The sequence below is a fragment of the Amphiura filiformis genome, chromosome 16, assembly GCF_039555335.1.
Source record: "Amphiura filiformis chromosome 16, Afil_fr2py, whole genome shotgun sequence".
Lineage (NCBI taxonomy): Eukaryota > Metazoa > Echinodermata > Ophiuroidea > Amphilepidida > Amphiuridae > Amphiura > Amphiura filiformis.
Window position 1 is genome coordinate 30239511 of NC_092643.1, and position 25045 is coordinate 30264555.

At 35.5% G+C, this 25045-nt stretch overlaps 1 protein-coding gene across 8 annotated transcripts in view; it reads left to right on the forward strand.

Moving 5' to 3' along the window:
• The window catches only part of LOC140135854 (calretinin-like), a 195110-nt gene that overhangs the window by 129540 nt on the left and 40525 nt on the right, over window positions 1-25045 (forward strand). For all 8 annotated transcript variants that reach the window (XM_072157496.1, XM_072157500.1, XM_072157495.1 and 5 more), the window contains 2 exons: window positions 6804-6860; window positions 10185-10262. In XM_072157496.1, the coding sequence (XP_072013597.1) occupies window positions 6804-6860; window positions 10185-10262 (135 nt within the window). The remainder of the gene's footprint in view (window positions 1-6803; window positions 6861-10184; window positions 10263-25045) is intronic.

Here is a 25045-nt window from a genome sequence, read left to right on the forward strand (position 1 = left end):
ACTTGTAAACAAAATACTTGTTAATACTGTATATATTCAGCTTTAACTCCCTACTAACAAAGGCCCATGAGGAAGATAATAGACTCAACCAAAGCAGACACAATAGTTTACTCTCGGAAATGAATGTAAGTAACTAAAGCAGTAGAACTACTTGAGCTTTATTAGGAAGGCCTCAAGAAAGTTCAAGTTTAATACGTATTTCTTTCGGCATCAATCGTCTGCAAAGCGCTGAAAGGGCGACTATACTAACGATCTCTCAAGAGACAAATGAAAATGTTGCTATCGTAACATACCTCAGATTCTATGGGGACATTAAAGATACTGCAGACATTAGCACAATGATTTCTATGGCTTCAAGCTGGTGATTGTGCCCAATTTTATAATTCATGGTGATCATTTATAAACTGCTATGAATTGCATTTGTTACATCTCGCGTGTTTCATCTCGCCCTTCTTTGTCATCTTTGATGTAAATCGCACTAGAACATGGCATAATCTTTACAAGATTTAATATTTCAAGGTTCCTATAATAATGCAATATGATGCACTAGATATAGCAATTAAACAGTATTTTGTAACCGAAGTGAGATGGTACACACTTAATGTGCTATTGACACGCATTGTAACGTGATAGTTTTGTAGTGTCAGTTCCCGTATTGGATGAGGGTCTGTCTACATGTGGAGGAATTCACATTGCAATTTGATATCATATACCATAACCAACAGTGGTAATTTAATAATTATATCCGTTTATAAAAATACTTTTGTTACGGCCACTCTCGGTTCAAACACCTCACACACAAATAAATATTATTTTGTGGGATTTTAACAATATTGATCAATAATCAATGACGCTTGAGTTTATACCAAGAATGATTATTTTTTAAATCAAAGCATATTAATTGCATTGCATTTACATTATCAGTTTGATAAAATAAGAATAAGTATGAGGCTGTTGGGTGCACACCAGTAAATTAGCCTCCATTGACTTTCTGAAAAAACAGGGTCCGGGAAAACGTCATTTTCTTGACTCCAGAGCAACTCAGTTCTTCAGAACTTACACTTTCTGCAAGTTGAAGGTCAGATAAAGACATCCAACGTAGAGAAAATATACGGAGTACAGTAAAATGCCGACTAGATCACCCTATAGCCCATACAGCTTACGCCACCCCACGAATAGCTTGGTGTTTCTGATATGTAACATATCGTCACCCTCATAACCAAAGTGCCTAAGTCATTATTACATGTTTCTCATTTGCAATTTTGATTTTGTGAGTAATAAACCCATAATTAATAAAATTTCCAGTCACATTCATCATTAACTTGTGGAATTCATCTCTTTTGATGTTTTCCACAAGTTAATGAAGAATGCGGCTGGAAATTTTTATTAATTATGAGTTTATTACTCACAAAATCAAAATTGCAAATGAGAAACATGTAATAATGACTTAGGCACTTTGGTTATGAGGGTGACGATATGAAAGTTCAGCCAAATCGTCATAAAAAGTCGGATCTTGCTCATTTTTCACAGACAATCTGTTTCCCATACCTAAATCGGGATTAAATATGAATCGGGGTCTAATATTTGGCCTTTTCTAATGTAATAAATTGAGTCATATTGCGCTTTTCCTCGTTTAAAACACTGATTTTTCCTCCCAGGGTGTAGGAGACTAATATTTACTGATGTGCACTCTGTTGTAATTGTAAAAATTAACAAAACAAAAAAGAGAAGATTTCTACCATTATGGCAGATCCAATAATAGGTGGTGGAAAAGCTTATTGACAAGTTACGTCATTTATCAATGCTACGAGAACCGTTGACCCTAATCAGAAGCATCTTTTGCGAATGCGAATTACACCAAGGATAGACAGACTCACATCACACACTATTGGTGGCGCTATTCGTCCATAGGGAAGTGGAATGTGCATGTATGGTCCAAAAATGGCTTTACTGTGGAGTTCAATGGAAAAAATCACTAAAAATTAATTTTTGACAGCCAAAACCTAAGTGATGTTGACTTATGTTGGTACTGGCATAATACTGGATTCATAAACTATCACATAGTGTAATATATGTTCCAACAAGTCGACACTCTTTAAAGCGCAAAATTTGTGTGTAAATCAAGACCATCCAAAACAGCTTTCTTACAGTAAAGAATAGGAGGTCACCTGGGTCATATACAGTAGTGCAGTAGTGTACATGTGCCTGCTGTCACAACTTCACACACAAAATGTTGGGCAATTTGGTGACACTATTTTATCTGTAACTTATATATGCACTAGAAACATGATTGACCCTTATTGTTTAGATAATTTGATAGCTAAAAATATTTTATGAACATCCCTACCAAGGATTTATCTAGCGTAATCTTACAGTGACATAGATACCCTGAAATAGGTTAGCAAATTTGAAAATCCTTAGGATACTCATTAACAACTTTGATCAACGTATTACATATGGTGATCCATCCTGCAAAGGTCACTGCCTTTTTCAAATACGGATTACACCAAAGATTTATTTAATCTAGCGTAATCTCCCAATGAGATATATAGATACTCCGAAATAGGTTAGCTAATATGGAAATCTTAGGGATACTATTTTATAGTGTCAGACTTGTCGTTAAGATATTAACAACTTTGATTAACATGTAACATGGTGGTCCATTTGAAAGTCACTGCCTTTTTTAAAACCGGATAACACCACGGATTTATTTTATCTAACGTAATCTCCCATTGAGATACATAGATACTCCGAAATAGGTTAGCAGTATGGAAATCTTAAGGATACATTTTAACACTATCATTTGTTAGATTTGTTTGTGAAAATATAAGCAACTAACATATAACATATGGTGATTCATCTTGCAAAGGTTACTGCCTTTTTCAAATACGGATTACGTCAAAGATTTATTTCATCTAGCGTAATCTCCCAATGAGATATATAGATACTCCGAAAATAGGTTAGCAAATTTGAAAATCCTTAGGGTACATAACTAATTTTACTTTGTAACATTTGCTGTGAACATATTAACAAATTTGATTAACATATAACTGACATGTTTGAGGTAATCGTTAATATCAATATGTAGTGTGATCAAGCAAAATCATTCTGAAGTCGGGCATATTCAATTTCCAGTTTTTTGCTACATTTTGCAGAAAACCGCATTGAAATTGAACATTTAATGTGGAAATCTTAAGGATACTATTTAATATAAAACCGCATTGAAATTGAACATTTAATGCCAAAGATATGAACAGTTGAAACGTTTCCAAAACAATATGCAACAACAGAAATTATTGTCTTCGATTGGCTATATCTGAAAATCAATATATCCGACTTCCGACTGATTTTGCACACATGCAATATTATACATAGGTCACGCCAATATTGGTCCATATGTTCACATGCAAGTAACGGTATGCTGAACAATATTAATTAGGGTTAGGGTTACGGATAGGGTGAATAATATTAATTTGGGCTAGAGTTGGAATTATATTAAGCGTATCATTACACCTGTGCACGGGGACACCCATGCTTTATTGACAGTATAAAATGGTTATAAACATAGAGCTATATAGAATGCTGGGTATTCTGTCTTTTAGATTCGTGAGTACAGCATCCCATGTTGATAATTTGTAATTCCATAGAGAATACGGGAGAATATCACATATTTCTAAAGATGTGATTACCGAATAGGGTGCAACTCTACTAGTCTTATTACAAGATTGCCTTACCCCTAACCTTAAACGCCGTAAACGAAGACTGGACTCAAGTCTAGCAAGTTGCACCCTATTCGGTAATTGTACTGAATATTTATTATTTCGCATTGTTCGCTGAAGTAGTCTTGTTGGTCGGAAGTTTGGCAGACACTGAGACACATATTCGCATAAGTTTCCATATCGTATTACCAATGTCCTAGCGTACTCCGTAAATATTTTTAGACAGAAAAATGACGAGGTGAATCGCTTTCAAATTATTCTGTCCCAGATTTGTATTTAACTGGGCCTTAAGTACATTGATGCATTCATTTACATGTAAGCTATAAGCGGGTTATGAATATGCTAATTACTTTTATGCTAAGCGGACTGTAATCGATATGCGTCCATTTATTTTTCAAGCTTTATGTTATACAATGTAGTAGTAGTATTTATAATACAGGATGTCCCTGAAAGAACTGTATCGTCGGTAACTTAATTGTTTGGGTACTTTAACGCCGCAACTAATCATAACTAAATAACTACCGTAGTTGAGGAAAGAATCAGCTATCATATACTTTTTGAATTTTTACAATTTACCACAATTTACCGTTTTTGAAATATAAAAATTTTACGAAACTCCATCACTTTCAAACCTTTCCACGGATTCAAATATCAATCGATGATCTGAATTCGGAGTGCTAATCACTGCGCATCATCAGCAGCGCATGAGGCGTCTATTGTCATTGATAGATATTTGACTCCGTGGAACGGATTGAAAATGAGGTAGTTCTTTTATTTCAAAAACGGAGCGGTATATTGTCCAAATTTAAAAAGTATATGATAGCTGATATTTTCCTCAACCACATCGGTTATTTCGTTTTGTTTGGTTTATGCCTTAAAATACCAAAGTTTCCGATAATACAGTTCTCTCAGGGACACCCTGTATGTTACATGTGTTACTCGTGTAACGATTTACATGTTTGCTAATAACAGTAATGGAGGCAATGCTTATATGTTGTCAAGACATCAATATGACGCTCCATTAATCAGCTTACAGGAAGTCTGCCTAAGATTAGTACTATGTAATGTGTTTTATGTTTCCTGACTGGTCACCAAAAGGGCAATATTCTTAGTACCTAAGGAATAGTGTACATGTGTACTCTTAGTTTTTTGTAGAAATGTGTAATGGCATTGTAAAATGTACATGTTTAGAAAAGTATGTTTAAATTCTGTTCAATTTTGCGGCGCTTGATTTATTTGTCAAAATGATGTTGACAATGACACGGAAAAAGCTTTGTTAACACAAGAAACTGACGTCATACATTTTATTTATTATTACCCTCGATAGCATGACCCAGTAGCATGTTAAAATAAAATAATACCGTATTATTTTTTTAATTGTAAAACTGTTAAATGACTACAATATGATATGAATAACTGGTTGATTTATACAAGGTAAGGGGTACGCAAAGGGAAATCTATACAAAAAGAAATAAATCATTGTTTACTGAAGCTATAAACAACATGAACAACAAGCCAAAAGATATTGTCTTGACCTTTTCTCTGGCGATTTTATTTTACCTTAATCTTCATAAACAAGACCAAAATGTAATTTTCGATGCTTAACAGCCATATTACCTTTCCCCTGTAGGGAATTTTAGCATAGACTATAATCTTTGCTCTGCAGCAAAGCTTGAAAAAAAATTCACCTTCTCAAAATTATAGGTCTGTGAAACACGTCCTCGTACAAAACATTAAATGTGAAGATATATATTTACAAAATAATGTGCCTCAAAACAAAGCCGATATGTTTGTCTTTTGTTCAGATATCATGTAAATATTGTCTTTCAATTATAAAAAGAACAAATTTGTGGACAAATTCTGTTAGAATTTGAGCATGTCTTCTGCATTTAATGTCCGCGAACAAACGGTTAGCCTCGCCCGCTAATATTGTTTTTGCAGCTGTAATTTATGCCATTGAATACACAAGGTAAGTGTATTGTATCTAATAATGGAAGCACTTCTTCGGTGAGTGACCAAATATAACTCTGTTATTACTAGCTTTCCAACAAGACTCTTGGCATGGATATATTAAATACAGATGGTAATTACATAATCCACAAATAACAAGGGAGCAGCGTGGCATACTGGTTAAGGTCTTTGCCATTGGTGCGAAAGTTCCCGGGCTCAATTCCTCGCAGGACCAAAAAGAAAAAAAGGATATCTAATTCCACTCTCCCCGTGGCTTATCTGGTAAAAGCGGGGCAGATGACTCATGATTAAAGACCTCGTTACAGTCGGTTCCGATCTGGGTATTAAGCCCAATTGTTGACTACACTTGCCCGTCCTTGCCATACGACCGAATAGCTTTTCCTGAAACACGCCTTAATATTGAATAAATAAAACGTTTCACCATGTGTTTTAAATGTCACGAACTTTAATGTTGCGGCATGTACGAAAACATGCTAAATTATTGATCAATCATTCCTGTCCATTGAAGGGGTCATATCGTGTCATAAACATCGACTCTGGTAAAATTCTCTACACCTCTACACCTGAATGTTTATTTGCGACACTTTTCTTTAGTTGTAAAATAACAAAATATTTAACAGCAAAGATAAGAATATAAACTTATCTGAAAAATAGTAGGATGAATACGGCTACTGATTGCCTCAGGTTTGCGAACACATATGACTGAAAGTAAAATTGAATCAAAGGAAAGGTTAATGTATTCCATCGAAAATGAATTCCATCGACCAAAATGAAACATAATGTACCGAGTCCAATAAAACCCTATTTTGATTTCTATTTTCAAACCAAAGGCTATGTACAAAACACACTTGTAGATTTCGCTTAACAAACATGCATAATACCGTATGAAGCTTGGCTCTATACATATTGACATTACGTCGAAGACGCATTTATCTGTTCACGTTCACGTCAAACATTGGATTTCAGCTCTGACAGCGCCAGAAGGAATACTTTCATGGAGTCAACGTTATTGATTTGACTTCATTGGGTTTGACCTTGGATGACTGACGGCGATATAATGCAATAATGTTATTCTTATCGCGTTTTCTTCTCTTTTCTTCTTTTTCATTGCAGGCATGGCGAAAGTATGACACAGACAAGAGTGGCTACATTGAATCAGGCGAATTAAAGGTAAATAAAGTCTTTGACATTCTTGAAGGTCATGTATGTGTAGAAAAATTACTACGAAAATGTATTATTGGATTCTAAAAACCTGTCATATTGAAAGATCAGATAATTACAAATTACGATGACTTTCTGCCTCATGAAGTTCCTATACATAACATTTCTCATATATTTTAATGCAACAGCTTCCTCAAATAAAACCTTAACCATTTTCATGCATTTGTAAAAAATGGCGGTTAAAATGGAAGTCGTATTACCAAAGAAGAATCCATTACGAAATACTATGATAGACCTACTCGTCTCAGCAGCAGTAAATTAGGCAATCCTGTTAAATGATCTAACAAATTACTGCTATCCCAAAAATGTTTTGCAATTCAACAAATTTAGTGGTCCCCAAAATCTGTCCATTTAAAAGTCATTAGCTTTTTTGAAATATGGCGAGTACAAAAGTAGAAGGCGTACTTTGATTTGAGTAATCTTTTGTCAGCTGGGAGGCATACAAAAGATTACCCAAATCAAAGTACGCCCTCTCCTTTTGTGCCCGCCATACTTTAAAAAAGGCTGATAATAGGCTTATTTTGGTACTCTTTTGGTCTAATCTCAACAACCTTCAGAATAATAGCCTGCGTGTGCAATATTAGACCCCCTGTCAGAAAAGGATGCACATGATATTTCGTATAACAAATGTTTACGTGAATACGCGAAGAAGCCGCTAAAATACATCGGTAGCAATAAGATGAGACGTGCCTTTAACGTAACGCTGTTATCTTACATTGAAGAACGATCCAAGTCTTTATTCAATAGCTTTTTGTTTGTACGTCTGGCCACAACCAAGTACTTGAAGACATAGGAAAACAACTCCTCTCGTTTCTTTTGATTTCTCTGCAAACACATCTCATCATGAATGACAAACCCTCCATTAAATAACTAGTACAGACCGCTATATAAATAGGTTAATTCAAGCTGATTGATTCCTAGCTCGACTGAGAACAATGGCAGTGAAAACAGCCTTTATATGATTAAATGATCCAAACAGCCGCCTTTGTCTAGCAATTTCAATTGTGTATAATGTGACTTTTTGATATTCCGCCATTTTCTGGAGTCAATAGAATTGTATATTTCCCACAATTCATTGTGTTCTAGTGTAGAGGTGTCGTGTAACATATATGCCTATGACGTAATGTGGACACTGTTACTATATGAATTATGGGATATATGCGCGAGTTACATCGATATACGTGTTTTTCTCGTTTTTACTCGTAATTTTGTCACCCACTTAAATTAAGTGTTATTCTGTGTTGGTTGGAATAGAATTGGGTTAATCAAATTGAATTCATTATATTGTCTAACATTCAATTTCATTAAGGTGGTACTACACCCCTTGATAAATTTTGTGACTAATTTTGCATTTTCTCAAAAAATAACTACACACTGGTAACAAAAGTTATGTATATTATAGGGGCAAGGAATCCAATTACTTCACTGAAATTTCAGTGATTCAAGACAAGTGGTTCATTATGTTGAAAATGAGGTACATTCTAGCGGTACCTCTTTTCTTATCATAAATAACGTACCGCTTGACTTGAGTCCTGTAACTGGATTTCTTGCCCCTATAATATACATAACCTTTGTTACCAGTGTGTTATTATTTTTTGAGACAAATGCAAAAATATTTACAAATTTATCAAGGGGTGTAGTACCACCCTAAGACGAGATATTCAATCAGGTCATTATCTATGTGTTACATTGAAAAAAGAGTAACAAAATTAATTCTTGATGGTGAACATTTAAAGTACATGTTATTTCAATGTTTGACTTAAAAAGCGAACCACAATTATTAGTGGACTATTTTTAACTGGACATCTGCCACAATTAGTTTTGTCGGTTGCATTGATGAAGTTCGCAAACCTCTCAATATACATGCCAGTAGTATTTATGTGGCTACAAAATTGGCTGCACACCCAAACTTCCCGTTGTGTGATGGGATGGGGAGGGGCTAGCAAACTCTAGGACTTCTGAACAGTACATGGGATTTACCACCTTATGCAGCAATGCGGGAATTACTTTAATTTATATACACGTTTTATAAATATAACTTCAAATTTACACCTCTTCCATACTCGATTTATACTTTCAAACTCAGGATTCCAAAGGCACTCTCGAAATAATCACAAATTAAAGAAACATAGACTTGGACTTCGTTGAAGTACCGAATTTAGTTGCAATGGAATTTAGCGACTGTCCTGCTGGGCTGATCATGTACCATTTAAAAACGACTATAGAGGTCTTCTTGTGGATCAAATCGAGGAACTTGTAAATATCTGTTTGAACACCACCTATTTACCATACCTACAAATAACAACATTGAGTTGCGATGGGATCACCAGTTAGCTCGATAATCGTTAACCTTTGTATGGAAAGTTTTGAGTAAAAAGCGTTACAATCATACCCTATCGTTAAACCTAGACTGTGGCTGCGGTTTGTCGACGACACTTTTTTGTATTCAACGTTATCAACAAGTTAGACGATAACATCAAATTCACCCAGGAAATGTGTAAAGACGACACGCTAGTGTTCCTATATAGGTTGTCTGATTAGTGTGATGAACGATGTTTGCCAATGAAAACAAAACTTAAGTATACACACTGATCATTATTTACAGTCTGGGTCACATCACCCATTGATACACAAATTGGGAGTGATAACAATTCTATCAGTACAGAGCTGAAACCATCATAAGCGACCATCCCAGAGGATGAAGACCACATTAAAGAAACACTGAAAAATTGTGGTTACCCGAATTGGGCGTTCCCAACAAAGCTCGCGTCACAATCCTATATACGGATGGTCCGAACGTGTTAAGAAGCACCTCAAAGCTTTTAGGATATCCATGTTGTCCAAACCAAATAACACCCTACGTAGCAAGCTCGTACAAGTCAAAGAAAAATGCTCAAATTTAGTGTGTGGATTAGTGTGTGGTTTTACTGATAGCTCCTCAGCTGCTTATGTTGGTAAAACAAAACAAACCTTGAAAGACAGAATCAATCAACACAGTAGTGATTCTAGATAAGGAGGAACAGCACAGGGAGACGCCAAGGAACCATCTGGGAGAGAGTGAAGCAGAGATCACTAAACAAGAAAGGGGGATTGAGACACAACTCGCACAATATATCTCACACATAAGACCGGGCCATCAAGAAGATTCAAGTATCACATGACCAGCCCAGCAGGTCAGTTGCCTGATGACGTCAAAGTTACAAAGGTAAGTTCCAGACAAAGATTCATTTCAAAACTTCGTGATTAACTAATATTGTACATTGTTCTTTTCAGAACTTCCTGGCTGACGTCATGTTAAAGAGCAAACAAGATATAAGTGATTCACAACTGGACGAATACACACGAGTTATGGTAAGAACATTTTACCAAAATGAGAGAATAAAGGTATTGTTTTAGCCGCTGTCGTGCATCTATCGTCTCATATAGCAGCGGCTACAAACAATACCTTTATGCTCATTCTTAAACACTTCAATTCAAATCAAATTCAATTCAAAATATTAATCATAAGTATAACAAAAGTTTAATGAAATTAAATCATTTTACAAGGAATTACCTATTTCCTATAATCGATCAGTCCTGTTATTGCCATGCACCTCCAATTGGTTCAAATAGCGAGTACGCGTATTACGTCGACTCGCATGCGCAGAACCGTATTATATCGTGTCATATCACACGGCTAAGAACGAATAAGATTACAGGAACTTTCTGAAGTGTTTAAGAATGTTTCATATGCTAAGATATATTTCTGATATTTCAAAGTCCCCTTTATGATACAATAAATGTTGCAGGTGAAGTGATGTGATCAAAAATACCAATGTCATGTTCAACTACAAAATATTCATCTCGTGCATTTTGGTACAGATCTGATCAAAGTGAAATCAAAATAAAGAAAACAATAGGTTGATTACATTATGGCCATTCTTCCATTCTCCTTTCCTTTGTTTCCTTGTTTGTCTCAACGGTTTTGTTGTTTTGTCCTGTATGCTCTGTGAATGACTCGTTGAAGGTCTCTCTCTATTTACTCAACCAGCTCTACGAACAATTGGCAACAAGAAATCAAAATAATGAAGAATATCATTTATCAATTGCACACTGCATCTCAAATGAAGAAATATATCGCTCTGATGATGTAACTTTAAGTCATATGTTATGTCACCATGTTGTAAAGTGTGCCATTGTATTTGATAAATGTAGTGATATATTTTGTCCTTGGCGCAGATAAGATAACATGCATTACAAACAATCTGAATGTCGAATTTTATTATCGAACTAAATACGTAGCAACGGAACGTGATAAAAGCCAGGTTCATAACCCACTCGTTAGTGAGCGCGATACGATTACAGACCAATGAAATGGATTGTTACCTCTTGCTCCAAATGGTACGAACCACTACACTGGCAAGTAAGCATATGCTCGTGATCGCTGAATTCTTAGATGCTCTGAATATACACAATAATATTGCACGTTTTCACTTCCATCTGTTATCCAAATAGACTAGCGTATAGAGCAATTATTATAATATTATTGACATGTACATTTACTTTAAAGGCAAATTATAAGGCGTTGTGCTCAATTTTATAGCAGGCAAAAACAAACACAGTTTCCCGGGACATTTTCAAACAAAAAAAAACACTCTACTGAAATCATATAGGTAATATTGAAATACTTTATATCCTAAATAAAGACATCAGATATGTCATAATTAGAACAAACAGCCAATAACTGCATTTTTTAGCTGGGGTTTAAGACCTCATTTGTTGAAATCGGTCAAGAAATATGATCCAAATTCCCAAGAAAGATGCTAATTCAATAGTTTCATTGCATGCTCTTTTATTTTGCACACAAAGCGTTCTCGAACAAGGCAACTAGCGCCGTGCATTCCATTGATTAGAACATTACAGTACAGCGTTTGGGTTTTAGATCACCGTTTCTTTAATTCTCAACCGATTTGTACAAATGAGATTTTAAATCAGGTATTTGGTTTTAGTTTTGATATATTTGTCTTCCTTTAGGATATACAGGGGCGAACATAACTGGTACCTTAGTACCTTTTCTTTTGTAGTCCTGCTATTTGAAGTTATTTTTTACTGATATATATGCATATCATGTATATTCGCCAGACAAAACCACAAATAAAACCACACCATTCGATACTGTATCAAATTACACTCCTGAAAAAGGCACACATGCGATATGCATTTAAAAAGTCTCAATTTTTTATATCCTAGAAACGCTATTTAATAATGTATCAAATACCAAATGCTCTTCTTCGATTTGCATACTATATTAACATACCCGAACAAAACATAATCAATAGATAACAACGTTATCTCTTTAAATCTCTTGCATATTATTAATTCGCTTCAGTGAACCAAATTTGCATATCACATGTCGTACGACGTTTGTTATTCTGATGAAATCAAGTAATCACGCACCTGCAAGCATTGTTCACATCTATCTCAAGTTATATAGAGCTGTGAAAAAAGCGCAAATGTATCTATCATAGAATTAGCTTTTCAGGATCTATCAGGAATAATGGACGATGGGATAGGCGACTTAAATTACGTCACAATTCACATGATGTACCCTTGGTCTAGACAATAGGCGGCCATTAGCGGCCATTTTGTTTCCTACATGATGTTATTCACGTGTCGTTATACTTTAGTACACAAATATATAAGTTGACAGGTTTACAATTTCTGAATTATATTTTGAGCATACAATATTAATTGTAGTAAATCATCAAATGACGGTGATTGTTCAGGTATTATATGCTTGGTAGAATTAAACTGTCTGACCAGCTAGTATTCTCCTCCGCTGTCAGTGTGATTTCAGTCACTCCACATACCGTGTTGCGAAGGTGAAGGAGACTAAAGCTGTATTGATGAACACGCGTGCGTTAAAAATGATGTAGCCTAGGTCGAACAATAGCGTGACCTGGGTTCCCTATGAACTCTCACCCTCCTAGCTCTATTCGCCGTAAAAGTGATTTAATAAATCGGATTAGCTACCATAGCAATAGATGAATACAATTTTGACTATATCGCCCTGCACTACAAGCAGGTTGCACTCATCACCTGTGTATGTCTGCAATCATAGATTGATACAATACCGCTCTTTTCACAGATACCTAATCTTACAGGTGCGAGTGATCCACATGATATGGTTCAATGCATAGGTAACGCGTGAACGTTGTAGTGCATGGCGATGTAGTCAAAAACTGTATTCATCTATTGGTAGTTAATCCTCTTATTACGTCACTTCTACGGCGAATAACTTGATCAGTGTTAAATCCAAAGTATACTGATATTCTTAATGTTCTGCGTGCTAGCAATCCTTCAACATAAAAAGTCCAAGTTTTAAGATATTTTCTCAAAATATCAAGAGATATACAGTCATGGACAAAATGGATCACGGGTGTCTGCCAAGGTCTTAGGTATCATTCCATATCACACAATACCTAGTGTAGGACAAAGGCTTCTTATGCCTGACCAATGAACCATCGGGCATCGTTTTTGCAGTTATGTTAGCGCTATGATTCATAAGGTTACATTGGCTTTTGCATTACGGTGTGAAGAAACCAGCTTTATTTTGTTGCATCTGTCTGTTGTATACGATATTTCTGATCATAGGGTACGAGTTGGGCGCAGATTTATGCGCCAAAGTCATCGACTTACGTAATCGCGGCTACAAACAGAAGGATTTAGGTGTCAATTTAGGAATTACACAAGATGCAGTCTCTAAAATTTCGAAGAGACGTCAGGAGACCGGAACTACTACACCTAGACCAAGGTCAGGTCGGCCCCGAAAGACAACCGCCAGGGAAGACCGATCTCTCCTGAGACTTTGCCACAATGGCCGCACGGAGTCTGCAACTCGGCTACGAACAGAATGGCTGAGGTCCATAAAAGCTCCTGTTACCAGGAAACTTGTGAAGAATAGACTGGTTAGTGCAGGTTTTCGCGGAAACGACCAATAAGAAAGCCGATACTTCTGCAAAGACATCGGCATGCGGGATTTAACAGTAGGCCACTGACGTAATGTGATCTTCAGTGAAGAGGCCCGGTTCCTCCTTTACAGACAAGATGACCGATTCAAGGTCCGAAGACAGGTTGGTCAAGCCCTGCTTGCGGATTGTATCCTTCCTAGAGGGGAACATTTCACAGTAGGTCGAAATCACAACTCTCCGTTTGCAAGAAGAGACTTCGGGAACAAATTCGTGATCCAAGATGACAACACCACGGCGCACAGAACCCTACGCGTGAGGGAATTCCTTAAAAATGAGAATGAGAACATCTGGACTGCTCGGCTTTGAGCCCGGATATGAGTCCAATAGAGAACTTATGGGCGGAAGTATCCCGCAGGATAGGTAACATGGACAACCAACCAATCACCCTGCAGGAACGTAGACACGTCTTTATTGCTTGCTGGCGAGATATTTCACAAGGGACCTTGGCAAACCTGGACGAGGGAATGTCACGTTGCCTAAATGACCTTGAGCTGATAAGGGGTGGACACACCAAATATTGAGATGTGTTTTCTCAAGCAAGAGACTTACCTGAACAAATCACAGTGACAGTTTAAGTTTTTGATTAAACAATAAAGTTTTCTAGTGTCTTTAATTTCGTTTTGTGATACAAAGAGACCGCCAAAAAGTGTTGCGATTGTGTGATCCTTCCATTGTAATGCGCTTCCTCAGGTAATTCTTTGTTTAATTGACAAACTGTGTGATGTAAACATCAAATGACATTCATAACTTTCAATTAAATTCAACTGAGCACTACTCCAGAACAATAAATCGGTTCCTAATATGATTGAAAACTGCATTTGATACACAAATAAAAAATATTCCAAACTTTTGTCCATGACTGTAGTAAGAACTGCTGAACCATTCTAGACATGCTTGTATTCATTGTAATGCATTTTTCATGCTTATTCCAAATATGTCATGAAAATGTACAATTCTGAAATTCTTTATTTTTTTAAAACAAATTGAAACTTGTCGCCTGCAGGCGACACCCACGTGGAGAAAGTTCAGATTAATTCTTATATAAGGCTTACTCTGATGATAAACCTGAAATGGGGTATAAGTCGATTGTTTCTCCAATCTTTATCCAAAAATGTGACCATGCAGGAATTTCACGATATGTAGATTTACAAAGGCTCCCAAATTGCCCCCTTTTAATTTGTACTTGTAATTTTCAAAGGAATTCAGGTCCCGACTATATTTTCCTTGGATAGAATGCTAAACCCCCGATGTACACGTTGATCAAACATGACGGTTGTAAAATCCAGTTAAATTTTATAAAATAATGAAATTCAAAAGCCCTCTGCAGAGAAAATTTGAACATTATGAGAATGTTTGATGTTATATAGAAATATAAAGTAAACATTTGCAAGGCGCCTTTTATCTGGAAATAAATCGTATCCAAGGCGCTGTAAAACATGAAAAATATGAAAAACAAAAACAATATAATTAATTGTGAACAGAAAGAAGCAGATTGTCTAATGATCTGAGATTGCGAGCAAGGGTATGGAGTGAGAATATATCAGTTAAGTAGGATGGTGCCATGTGACGAAGACTTTTCCAACTTAGCCACAAGGTTTTATATTTTATCCTTTTGCGCATTGAAAGTCAGTGCAAATCTTTGAGAACAGGCGAAATATAATAAAATCTACACGTTTTTGTGAGTGCATGTGCAGCAGAGTTTTCAACCAGGTGAAGTTTTTTTAGTTAATCATATTAGGAGTAAAATTATATATTGTTATACTATAATTTAAAAAACAATGTCAATCAATGTTATGCAACATTTTTATCGGGAATTCTATTACCCCCAAGACCCATTATTCAAAATCGCGCACTGTGATTTGTTGAAACGCGTCACGTGACAGACCATTAATTAGCGATAAAGTGTCAAGGGCAACGAACTTTATGTTCTTCTATCATCACAGCGCACAGCAGAGCGCACAGCACACCTGCTTAGGGGAGAATGGAATGTCAGGGGTGTGTTATTGTATGTGCATACCTGCTTATAGGGGAGAATGGAATGTTAGGTTGTGTTATTGGAATGTGCATACGCTTTGGCTACGCGTATGCGCTCCAACTTGAGGTAAACAACTTGAAATATTTGGGCAAAAAAATTGATATTTTCTCTTTAAATCACACTATTTTGTGGTAATAGAATAGAAATAAAGGGTGTAGCATTATCCTTTACACGCAAATAATGTGTCCTCGGCAGTAAAAACGTTTAAATAATGGGTTCGGCTGCGCCTCACCCATTATTTACGTTTTACTGCTTCGACACATTATTTTCGTGTAAAGGATCATGCATTACCCTTTATTTCTTAATTACATGATCAGTACGTACATTTCAGGTATTATTATAATAAATACATATTTTACTAAATTAAAAACCGTCTTCCAAAAACAAATTACACACGTAAAATACGCCAACTCTGTCTGTAAAATATATTTGCATTTTACAGACTTTGTCAGTTTGGAATCACAGCTTTAATAATGTTAATAACTTCCCTTAAGTATAATGTAAAAGGTAGTCCTGTATAAATAAGAAAAGAAAATACCGCAGTAACGAATCTGTCTCACCACAATGGTGCCGGTGGCTTATACAAGAGCTATATGGGTACAGTTGACTTTGAATCCAGTTCAACTTACATTTGGAACTGGAAAGGTGAACCTTTGTTCCATGATTGGATATTGCTCGTCGTATGAAAAATATGAACATTAATGATCATGTTCTTCAACTGTGCCGCTCTCTAACACGGTTGTTTGATGGGAGCATATTTTTTCTACTAAAACATTATGTAAGTGTTCAATTCTAGACCTGAATAAATACCAACAGCTATCACACTAATAATCTGTATATACACAGATATTTTGTAGCAATTTTAACATAAGATTTTCGTTTCTATATCAAATTATTTATCCGTTTCTGCTCTTTTGTGATAATTTTTATTCTATAAACTGTACATTTGTGTGCAAATTGAGGGCGCTATTTACATATATTTTTAATTTAAATTAGCCAAATAAAATGAGTTATATACCTTACATTTCATGATAAAAAGTTGTTACAATAATTTCCTTGTCATTTGTCAGTTTGTTGCTGATGTTCTAATACCATTATACAAGTGTCTACCCCTTGTAAAGATGCAAACAAGATTTAAGATCAATAGCGCCCTCATTGTTCAACTTTTCTTAAGATTGATTCAGTTTTACATGCCATCAAACAACCGTGCTAAATTATCAAATCCGGAACATCAAATGAATCAAACGTTTCCTGGACTTCGATTTCTGTCATGTGGGCTGAAGAAGAAGACCCAAAATCACGATAAAAAAAGCAATCCGTTGAAGATGTGGAACGCCATTACGAAACATTCTGAAGATGTTGAGATTGTCGACAATCTGATCGATAAGTCACTCTAAGTCTGAAACATTCTGAAAATGCTGTACGAAACATTCTGAAAATGTTGAGATTGTCGATAATCTAATCGATAAGTTGCTATAATGCTCTTGGCTAATATTACACACTTTTGTCAAAACATTCGCGATATTTTATAATAATTGGCTCTACTAGAATGTTTGATTGATCCAGATCAGTTCGAATTGCACTGCGTCATGTGGATGGCTCAGAAGACTCGTAACGGTACAAAGTGTAATAAAATGAAGACATTAGAAAAATAGAAACGGTGTGTATCAACCTAGAGACGTGACGCTAAAGAAATATATGGATGCTTGGTAAAGAAACAATATATCTTGGATTTTATTTGCCCGTCTCAATCTGCCTCACTCAGACTGTTTTTACTGTTTTTGAAATGTGTCACGTATAATGTGAGGCTTTGGTGTATATCACGAAAAATGTCAGGAAATATACGGTAACATAAGAAAAACTTTATTGAACGACCTATTTCAGGGTGAGCTTAAGACTGTTTTTATCCGTCAAAACATATGGTTTGATTGGAAGATGATACGAGTAAAGTCGACAGATTTGAGTCAAAGTGAAATATAGTATGTTATGTTCTCTTTTTCTTCTTAACGTTCTATATAAATGTTATCTTTTCTGTCTCGTGATTGTCGTGCATTATAATACTCCAATGCACCTAGCACTATAATACACTCTATCCGTTTGATACATTTAAATGCAACTGATTCCAAACATGTCAAATTGATAGTTCCTACGCAAACTTAAAATGAAAAGAAGGTTAATGCATTCTTAATGTATATTATAGAAACCGAATGTTAAGTAATATTGATAGCTTCCTGATAGAGTGTATTCACATATTTAACATGGACGAATTCGCAAAAGATAAGGGCACAATCAAAAAGGGCGTAACGTTTTATCATGGCGTAACTTCCGTCGCTTATCAGAATGGCGATTGCCGATATCAGATCGATAAGTCGCAATAGCATGCCCTATAACGTCAAGTCGCAAACAATTGATTGAAGGCAGCTTTGTCGCTACGTTGCTAGTCACGACTGGACGCTGGTAGTGAATGTAAAAACGTTATCAGCTGCAACTGCTACATGATATGCCATTATGCAATCAAGCTTATATAAAATTTTAAATAGAAATAACGACACCTAGTAATCAAAATGAAAAAACCACAGCTAACCTTTGGGACAAAGAAAGAATTGCCGTGCTACTTTGACTTTGATAGACACCATCGACGATGTCATTAAACTTTAATATAATATAAATTATAGTGGTCGGGTCGCTCCTGTGTTATAGAAATGGATACCGTACTTGTTGAGCGTGTTGGTGGCAGTGACAAAGCGGTGAAAGATAACGATCCGCAGATTCCTCTATAATATGATATAATTGTCTTCACAATTATATAATCTTAAGTAATTTATTTTAACTAAAGTTGCAATATGTTTTGCAATCTGTCTTTGAAACAAAGTTTCTGTTTGTTCGTTAAAATATTAAAAACGGTTGTCGCCACCCCAATCAAAACCATAACTGTTATCATAACTAAATTTATATAACTTAATCTCAAATCTCAATCGCTGAGGTTGGTGGCAGTGTTTCGAAATTCTTGTCTGTGGTTCTTTTCATCTACATGTATTAAATATATTTAAAAACTTCAATAAAGCAAACCATTTCCACCAAGGCAGAAGCTATTTATAAACATGTTCAGTTGAGTCTCAGTTACTTACGTTGTCCAGTTAGCTATGTGCTATGATACTTCTAGACTTTTACCTCTTAAGTTACATCTATAATATCACAAAAACCGAAAAAGGAATCTTGTTTACCTATAGGACTACGATTCAAAGTTGATACATCAGACCCAGTTTATACCCACGGGTATACTAGCCACTCTTTCCTGTCAATAAAATCGTCGACATTCAATACATGATATAATAAACTGACATAATAGCAAAGTCGTAGACATCACGGATTGGATTCATCAATACCGGTATACCCAAACAGGTCCTTGCGTCGATATAGTCAATATTTCTTTGCACACGTGAATGGCTGCTGTAAAATGTATTACTTTTAAACTATTTTAGATGCTTCTGTATTTCGGATATAAAAAATCACCTTTGTTCATACTCACTTTTTTGTGAAAAGACTTGGAACATTATTTATCATAAGAACCTGTCTTTATACTAGCCTACTTCTGACTGACTTATAGTTCTCTTGTCCTCGGTATTTCATAGAAATTGAACTAGCTGGAGGAATACATAAGTAGAACCTGCTACTTTAAACAATACATTTGAAATCATTGCTTTCATAGATACAGGCATGTGCTACGCTCGTGTGTCAGCATTGATGTTTTCATACTGTGTCATTGTATTGTACGTAGACAACATTTATATTAGAGAAGCGTTTGTGTAAAAATCCAGGGGTTGTATTATACTACACGATAATCTGGAGACTCGGAAGTTAACATTAGTATGCAAAATATCAGAATAGTTCACTTTTTATGTCAGTTTAAAATGCTTAAAAGAAATCGTATGAACTGTATATGAACGAACAATAAACCAAGTCGCAAACAGTTGATCTGAAGGCAGCTTTGTCGCTACGTCGCGTCGCTAATCACGACTGGACACTGGTAGTAAATGTGAAAACGCGATCAGCTGCAACTGGTACATGATATGCCATTATGTAATCAGGGCAAAGCTTATAAAAATTTAAAACAGGAATTACGAGACATTTTAAGAAATCAAAATGAAACAACCACGGCTATAGCCTTTGGGACAAAAAAAGAAATTATTTTGGAATCCAATCTCAACTGCCATCGGGGATTGCCCTGCTACTTTGATAGACATCGTCGACGATATCATCAAACTTTAATAAAATATAAATTACCCAAGTGGTCGCTCCTGTTATTATAGAAAAGGATACCGTACTTGTTGAGCGTATTAGTGGCAGTGACAAAGCGGTGAACAACAACAATACGTAGAATAGTATGATAACTCGGAAATATTGATTTTGAGATATAGCCAAACAAAGAAAAAATTTCCTTTGTTTCCTCTTCTTTTGGAAACTCTTTAATTGCTCTTATCTTTGGAACTGGTTGTTCAATTTCAATGGGGTTTTCTGCAAAATGCTGCTTTGTACACGTTTGTTACTATCCTATAAGAAACAGAAAATTTAAAATTTCCGAGTTCCGACTGATTTTGCTTGATCGCGTCACAATTACATAATCTTAAGGCTCTGGTATAAACGTTTGGACAATATTTTTTGTGGGACATGAGAGCACATCAGACATATCGAATTGCATTCGAAGAATATCCTTCTGATATCAAATATACGAGTGGATATTCATACGTAGTGGTAGATAAAATGAAAAAGGTGAGCGAAAAATAGTGTAGTGTTGAAGTTAAAACTTTAATTCATGATATCAAATAATTTTGATATTTTGAAGTTCGCGATATAATACACATTTTATGGCAAATAAATAAAAATTGATATTTTTGATATTGAACAGTCCTCGGAGTAAACTTTATAAATCCAATGATATGTACGTTTAAAAAGTGTATGTAGCTGGGATGAAAAGCTGACGATCAATCGAAAATGTTGAAGATATGGATTTAAAAAAAGGCTTAAAAAGCAAACCATCTCCACCAAGTAAGAAGTTATTCGTAAACATGTTCATGTGAGTTTCAGTTACTTACGTTGTCCAGTTAGCTATGCGCTACGTTACTTCCAGACTTTTACTTCTTAAGTTACATTATGCAATCAGGACAAAGCTTATTTAAATTTTAAATAGAAATAACAAGACCTAGTAATCAAAATGAAGAAACCACAGCTAACCTTTGGGACAAAGAAAGAAATTATTTTTGAATCCAATCTCAACTGCCATCGGGGATTGCCCTGCTACTTTGATAGACACCATCGACGATGTCATTAAACTTTAATAAAATATAAATTACCCAAGTGGTCGGGTCGCTCCTGTGTTATAGAAATGGATACCGTACTTGTTGAGCGTGTTGGTGGCAGTGACAAAGCGGTGAAAGATAACGATCCGCAGATTCCTCTATAGTGTGATATAATTGCCCTTACAATTATATAATCTTAAAGCAATTTATTGTAACTATTATAGTTGCAATATGTTTTGCAATCCTTCTTTGAAGCAAAGATTATTTTTGTTCGTTAAAATATTAAACCATAACGATAACTCTAACTATATAGTTAGTATAGGTTGATGACAGTGGTTCTTTGTTTGTATCTACATTTATTCAACTTAAATAAGTTAAAAACTTAAATAAAGCAAACCATCTCCAGCAAGTATGAGGTTGAGTTATGTTCAGTTGAGTTTCAGTTACGTTGTCAAGTTAGCTATGTGCTATGTTACTGCCAGACTTTTACCTCTTAAGTTACACCTAATATCACAAAAACCGAAAAACGAATCTTGTTTACCTATAGGACTACGATTCAAAGTTGATACATCAGACCCAGTTTATACCCACGGGTATAGTAGCCACTCTTTCCTGTCAATAAAATTGTCGACATTCAATACATGATATAATAAACTGATATAATAGCAAAGCCGTAGACATCACGGATTGGATTCATCAATACCGGTATACCCAAATAAGGTCCTTGCGTCAATATAGTCAACATTTCTTTGCGCACGTGAATGGCTGCTGTAAAATGTATTACTTTTATAGAAAGGTATTCATTTTTAAACAAAGTTGAACACTGATGTGCTATTTATCTTAAATCTTGTTTGAATATTTACAAGGGGTAGACACTTGTATAATGGCATTAAAATATCATACAAATGAGTAACATGTAGCAAGGAAATTTTTAAACTACTTTTTTTATCATGAAATGAAAGGAATAACCCAATATAAGGCTGCATTAAATTTAAAATATATGTAAATAGCGCCCTCAATTTGCACACAAATATACAGTTTATAGAACAAAAATTATCAAAAAAGGCAGAAAAAGATGAACAAATTGATAAAGAAAAGAAAATCTAGGTTAAAAATAGCTAAAACAAATGTATGTGTATATTAGTATGATAGCTGTTGGTATTGTAAAGGTCTAGATTTGAAAAGTATGTAATGCTTTGTTCGAAACATTAATAAATGTTCACATCAATCAATCGTGAACTATTTTAGAGACTGTGTATTTCGGATACAAGACATAACATTTGTTCCTACTCACTTTTTCCTGAAAAGACTTGAAGACATTATTTACCCTAACAACCTGCCTTTATACTAGCCTACTTCTTACTGACTTATAGTTGTTTTGTCCTCGGTTTTTCATAGAAATTGAACTAGCTAGAGGAATACATAGGTAGAGCCTGCTACTTTAAACAATACATTTGAAATCATTGCTTTCATAGATACAGGCATGTGCTACGCTCGTGTGTCAGCATTGATGTTTTCATACAGTGTCATTGTATTGTACGTAGACAACATTATTAAAGAAGCGTTTGTGTAAAAATCCAGGGATTGTAATAAGCTGCACGATAATCCGGAGACTGTGAAGTTAACATTAGTATGCAAAATGTCGGAATAGTTCACTTTTTATGTCAGTCCTATAGAATGCTTAAATGAAATCGTATGAACCGTCTGAACGATCAATAAGCCAAGTCGCAAACAGTTGACTTGAAGGCAGCTTTGTCGCTACGTCGCGTCGCAAATCATGACTGGACACTGGTAGTAAATGTGAAAACGCTATCAGTTGCAACTGCTACATGATATGCCATTATGCAATCAGAGTATAGCTTATAAAATATTTAAAAAGGGAATAACGAGACCTTTCAAAGAAATCAAAATGAAGAAACCACGGCTAGCCTTTGGGACAAAGAAAGAAATTATTTTTCATTCCAACCTCAACTGCCATCGGGGATTGCTCTGCTACTTTGATATGCATGGTGCACCCTCGGCGATGTCATCAAACTTTACTAAAATATAAATTACCCAAGTGGTCTCTCCTGTTATTATAAAAAAAAGGATACCGTACTTGTTGAGCGTATTGATGGCAGTGACAAAGCGGTGAACAATAACAATACGTAGAATAGTATGATATAATAATTGTCCTCACAATTATATAATTTTAAGGCTCTGGTATGAACGTTTGGACAATATTTTTGTGGGACATGAGAGCACAACAGACTTATCGAATTGCATTCGAAGAATGTCCCTGATATCTGATATCAAATAATTTTGATATTTTGTAATTCCGATAGGTTTAAAAAGCAAACCATCTCCAACAAGTAAGAAGTTATTCGTAAACATGTTCATGTGAGATTAAGTTACTTACGTTGTCCAGTTAGCTATATGCTATGTTACTTCCAGACTTTTATTTCTTAAGTTACACCTACAGTATCACCAAAAGCGAAAAACGAATCTTGTTTACCTATAAGACTGCGATTCAAAGTTGATACATCAGACCCAGTTTATACCCACGGGTATACTAGCCACTCTTTCCTGTCAATAAAATTGTTGACATTCAATACATGATATAATAAACGGACATAATAGCAAAACCGTAGACATCACGGATTGGATTCATCAATACCGGTATACACAAATGGGCCCTTGCGTCGATATAGTCAACATTTCTTTGCACACGTGAATGGCTGCTGTAAAATGTATTACTTTTAAACTATTTTAGATGCTCCTGTATTTCGGATATTAGAAATCACCTTTGTTCATACTCACTTTGTTCTAAAAAGACTTGGACACATTATATACCATAACAACCTGCCTTTATACTAGCCTACTTCTTACTGACTTTAAGTTGTCTTGTCCTCGGTTTTTCATAGAAATTGAACTAGCTGGAGGAATACATACAATACAATTGAAATCATTGCTTTGATAGATACAGGCATGTGCTACGCTCGTGTGTCAGCATTGATGTTTTCATACAGTGTCATTGTATTGTACGTAGACAACATTATTAAAGAAGAGTTTGTGTAAAAATCCAGAGGTTGTATTATACAGCACGATAATCTGGAGACTGGGAAGTTAACATTAGTATGCAAAATGTCAGAATAGTTCACTTTTTAAGTCAGTCCTATATAATGCTTAAATACAATCGTATGAACGAACCATAAGCCAATTGCTACATGCGCATTGCAGTGGCATAGCCAGGAATTTTCAGAATGGGGGGGGGGGCAAAGCAACTTTCAAGGGGGAACTTTTACGAAAATGGAAAAAAAATGGGCTAAAAGTACAAAAAAACCTGAAAATCATAGATATCTCGGCGGTCAGCATCCCACAGGTGTGTAAGATTTCTCACAGTGGGCAGCTATCTCCTTGTCGCCCTCCCTTGACTACGCCACTGACTGGTGCATATAAATTAGGAGTTTCAGTAACAGGCACTATAAGTGGTTCGGGAAATCTACAAAAATAATTTGCTTTTTGTAAACCCCGTACATAAATTCATCAGGATTGTCAATAAATGTTTTGCAAAGGTTCTTGTAAACAAATCCAAGGTATATAGGTGAACTGAAAACTTCGCGAGTGATTGGACCGAAAGTGACCTGATAAAGATAGGAATTGACAGTTTGTTTACGTTGGACGATTCTGTCCGTGAGTGGTCCTGCAAATGGGCTATTCCATTTAAAATCCACATTACCCATATGGAAGATTTAGCTAAAGTCTTCCACACCGGGAGTATGAGTTTCGAATAGAATAGTCAGTTGGGTAACT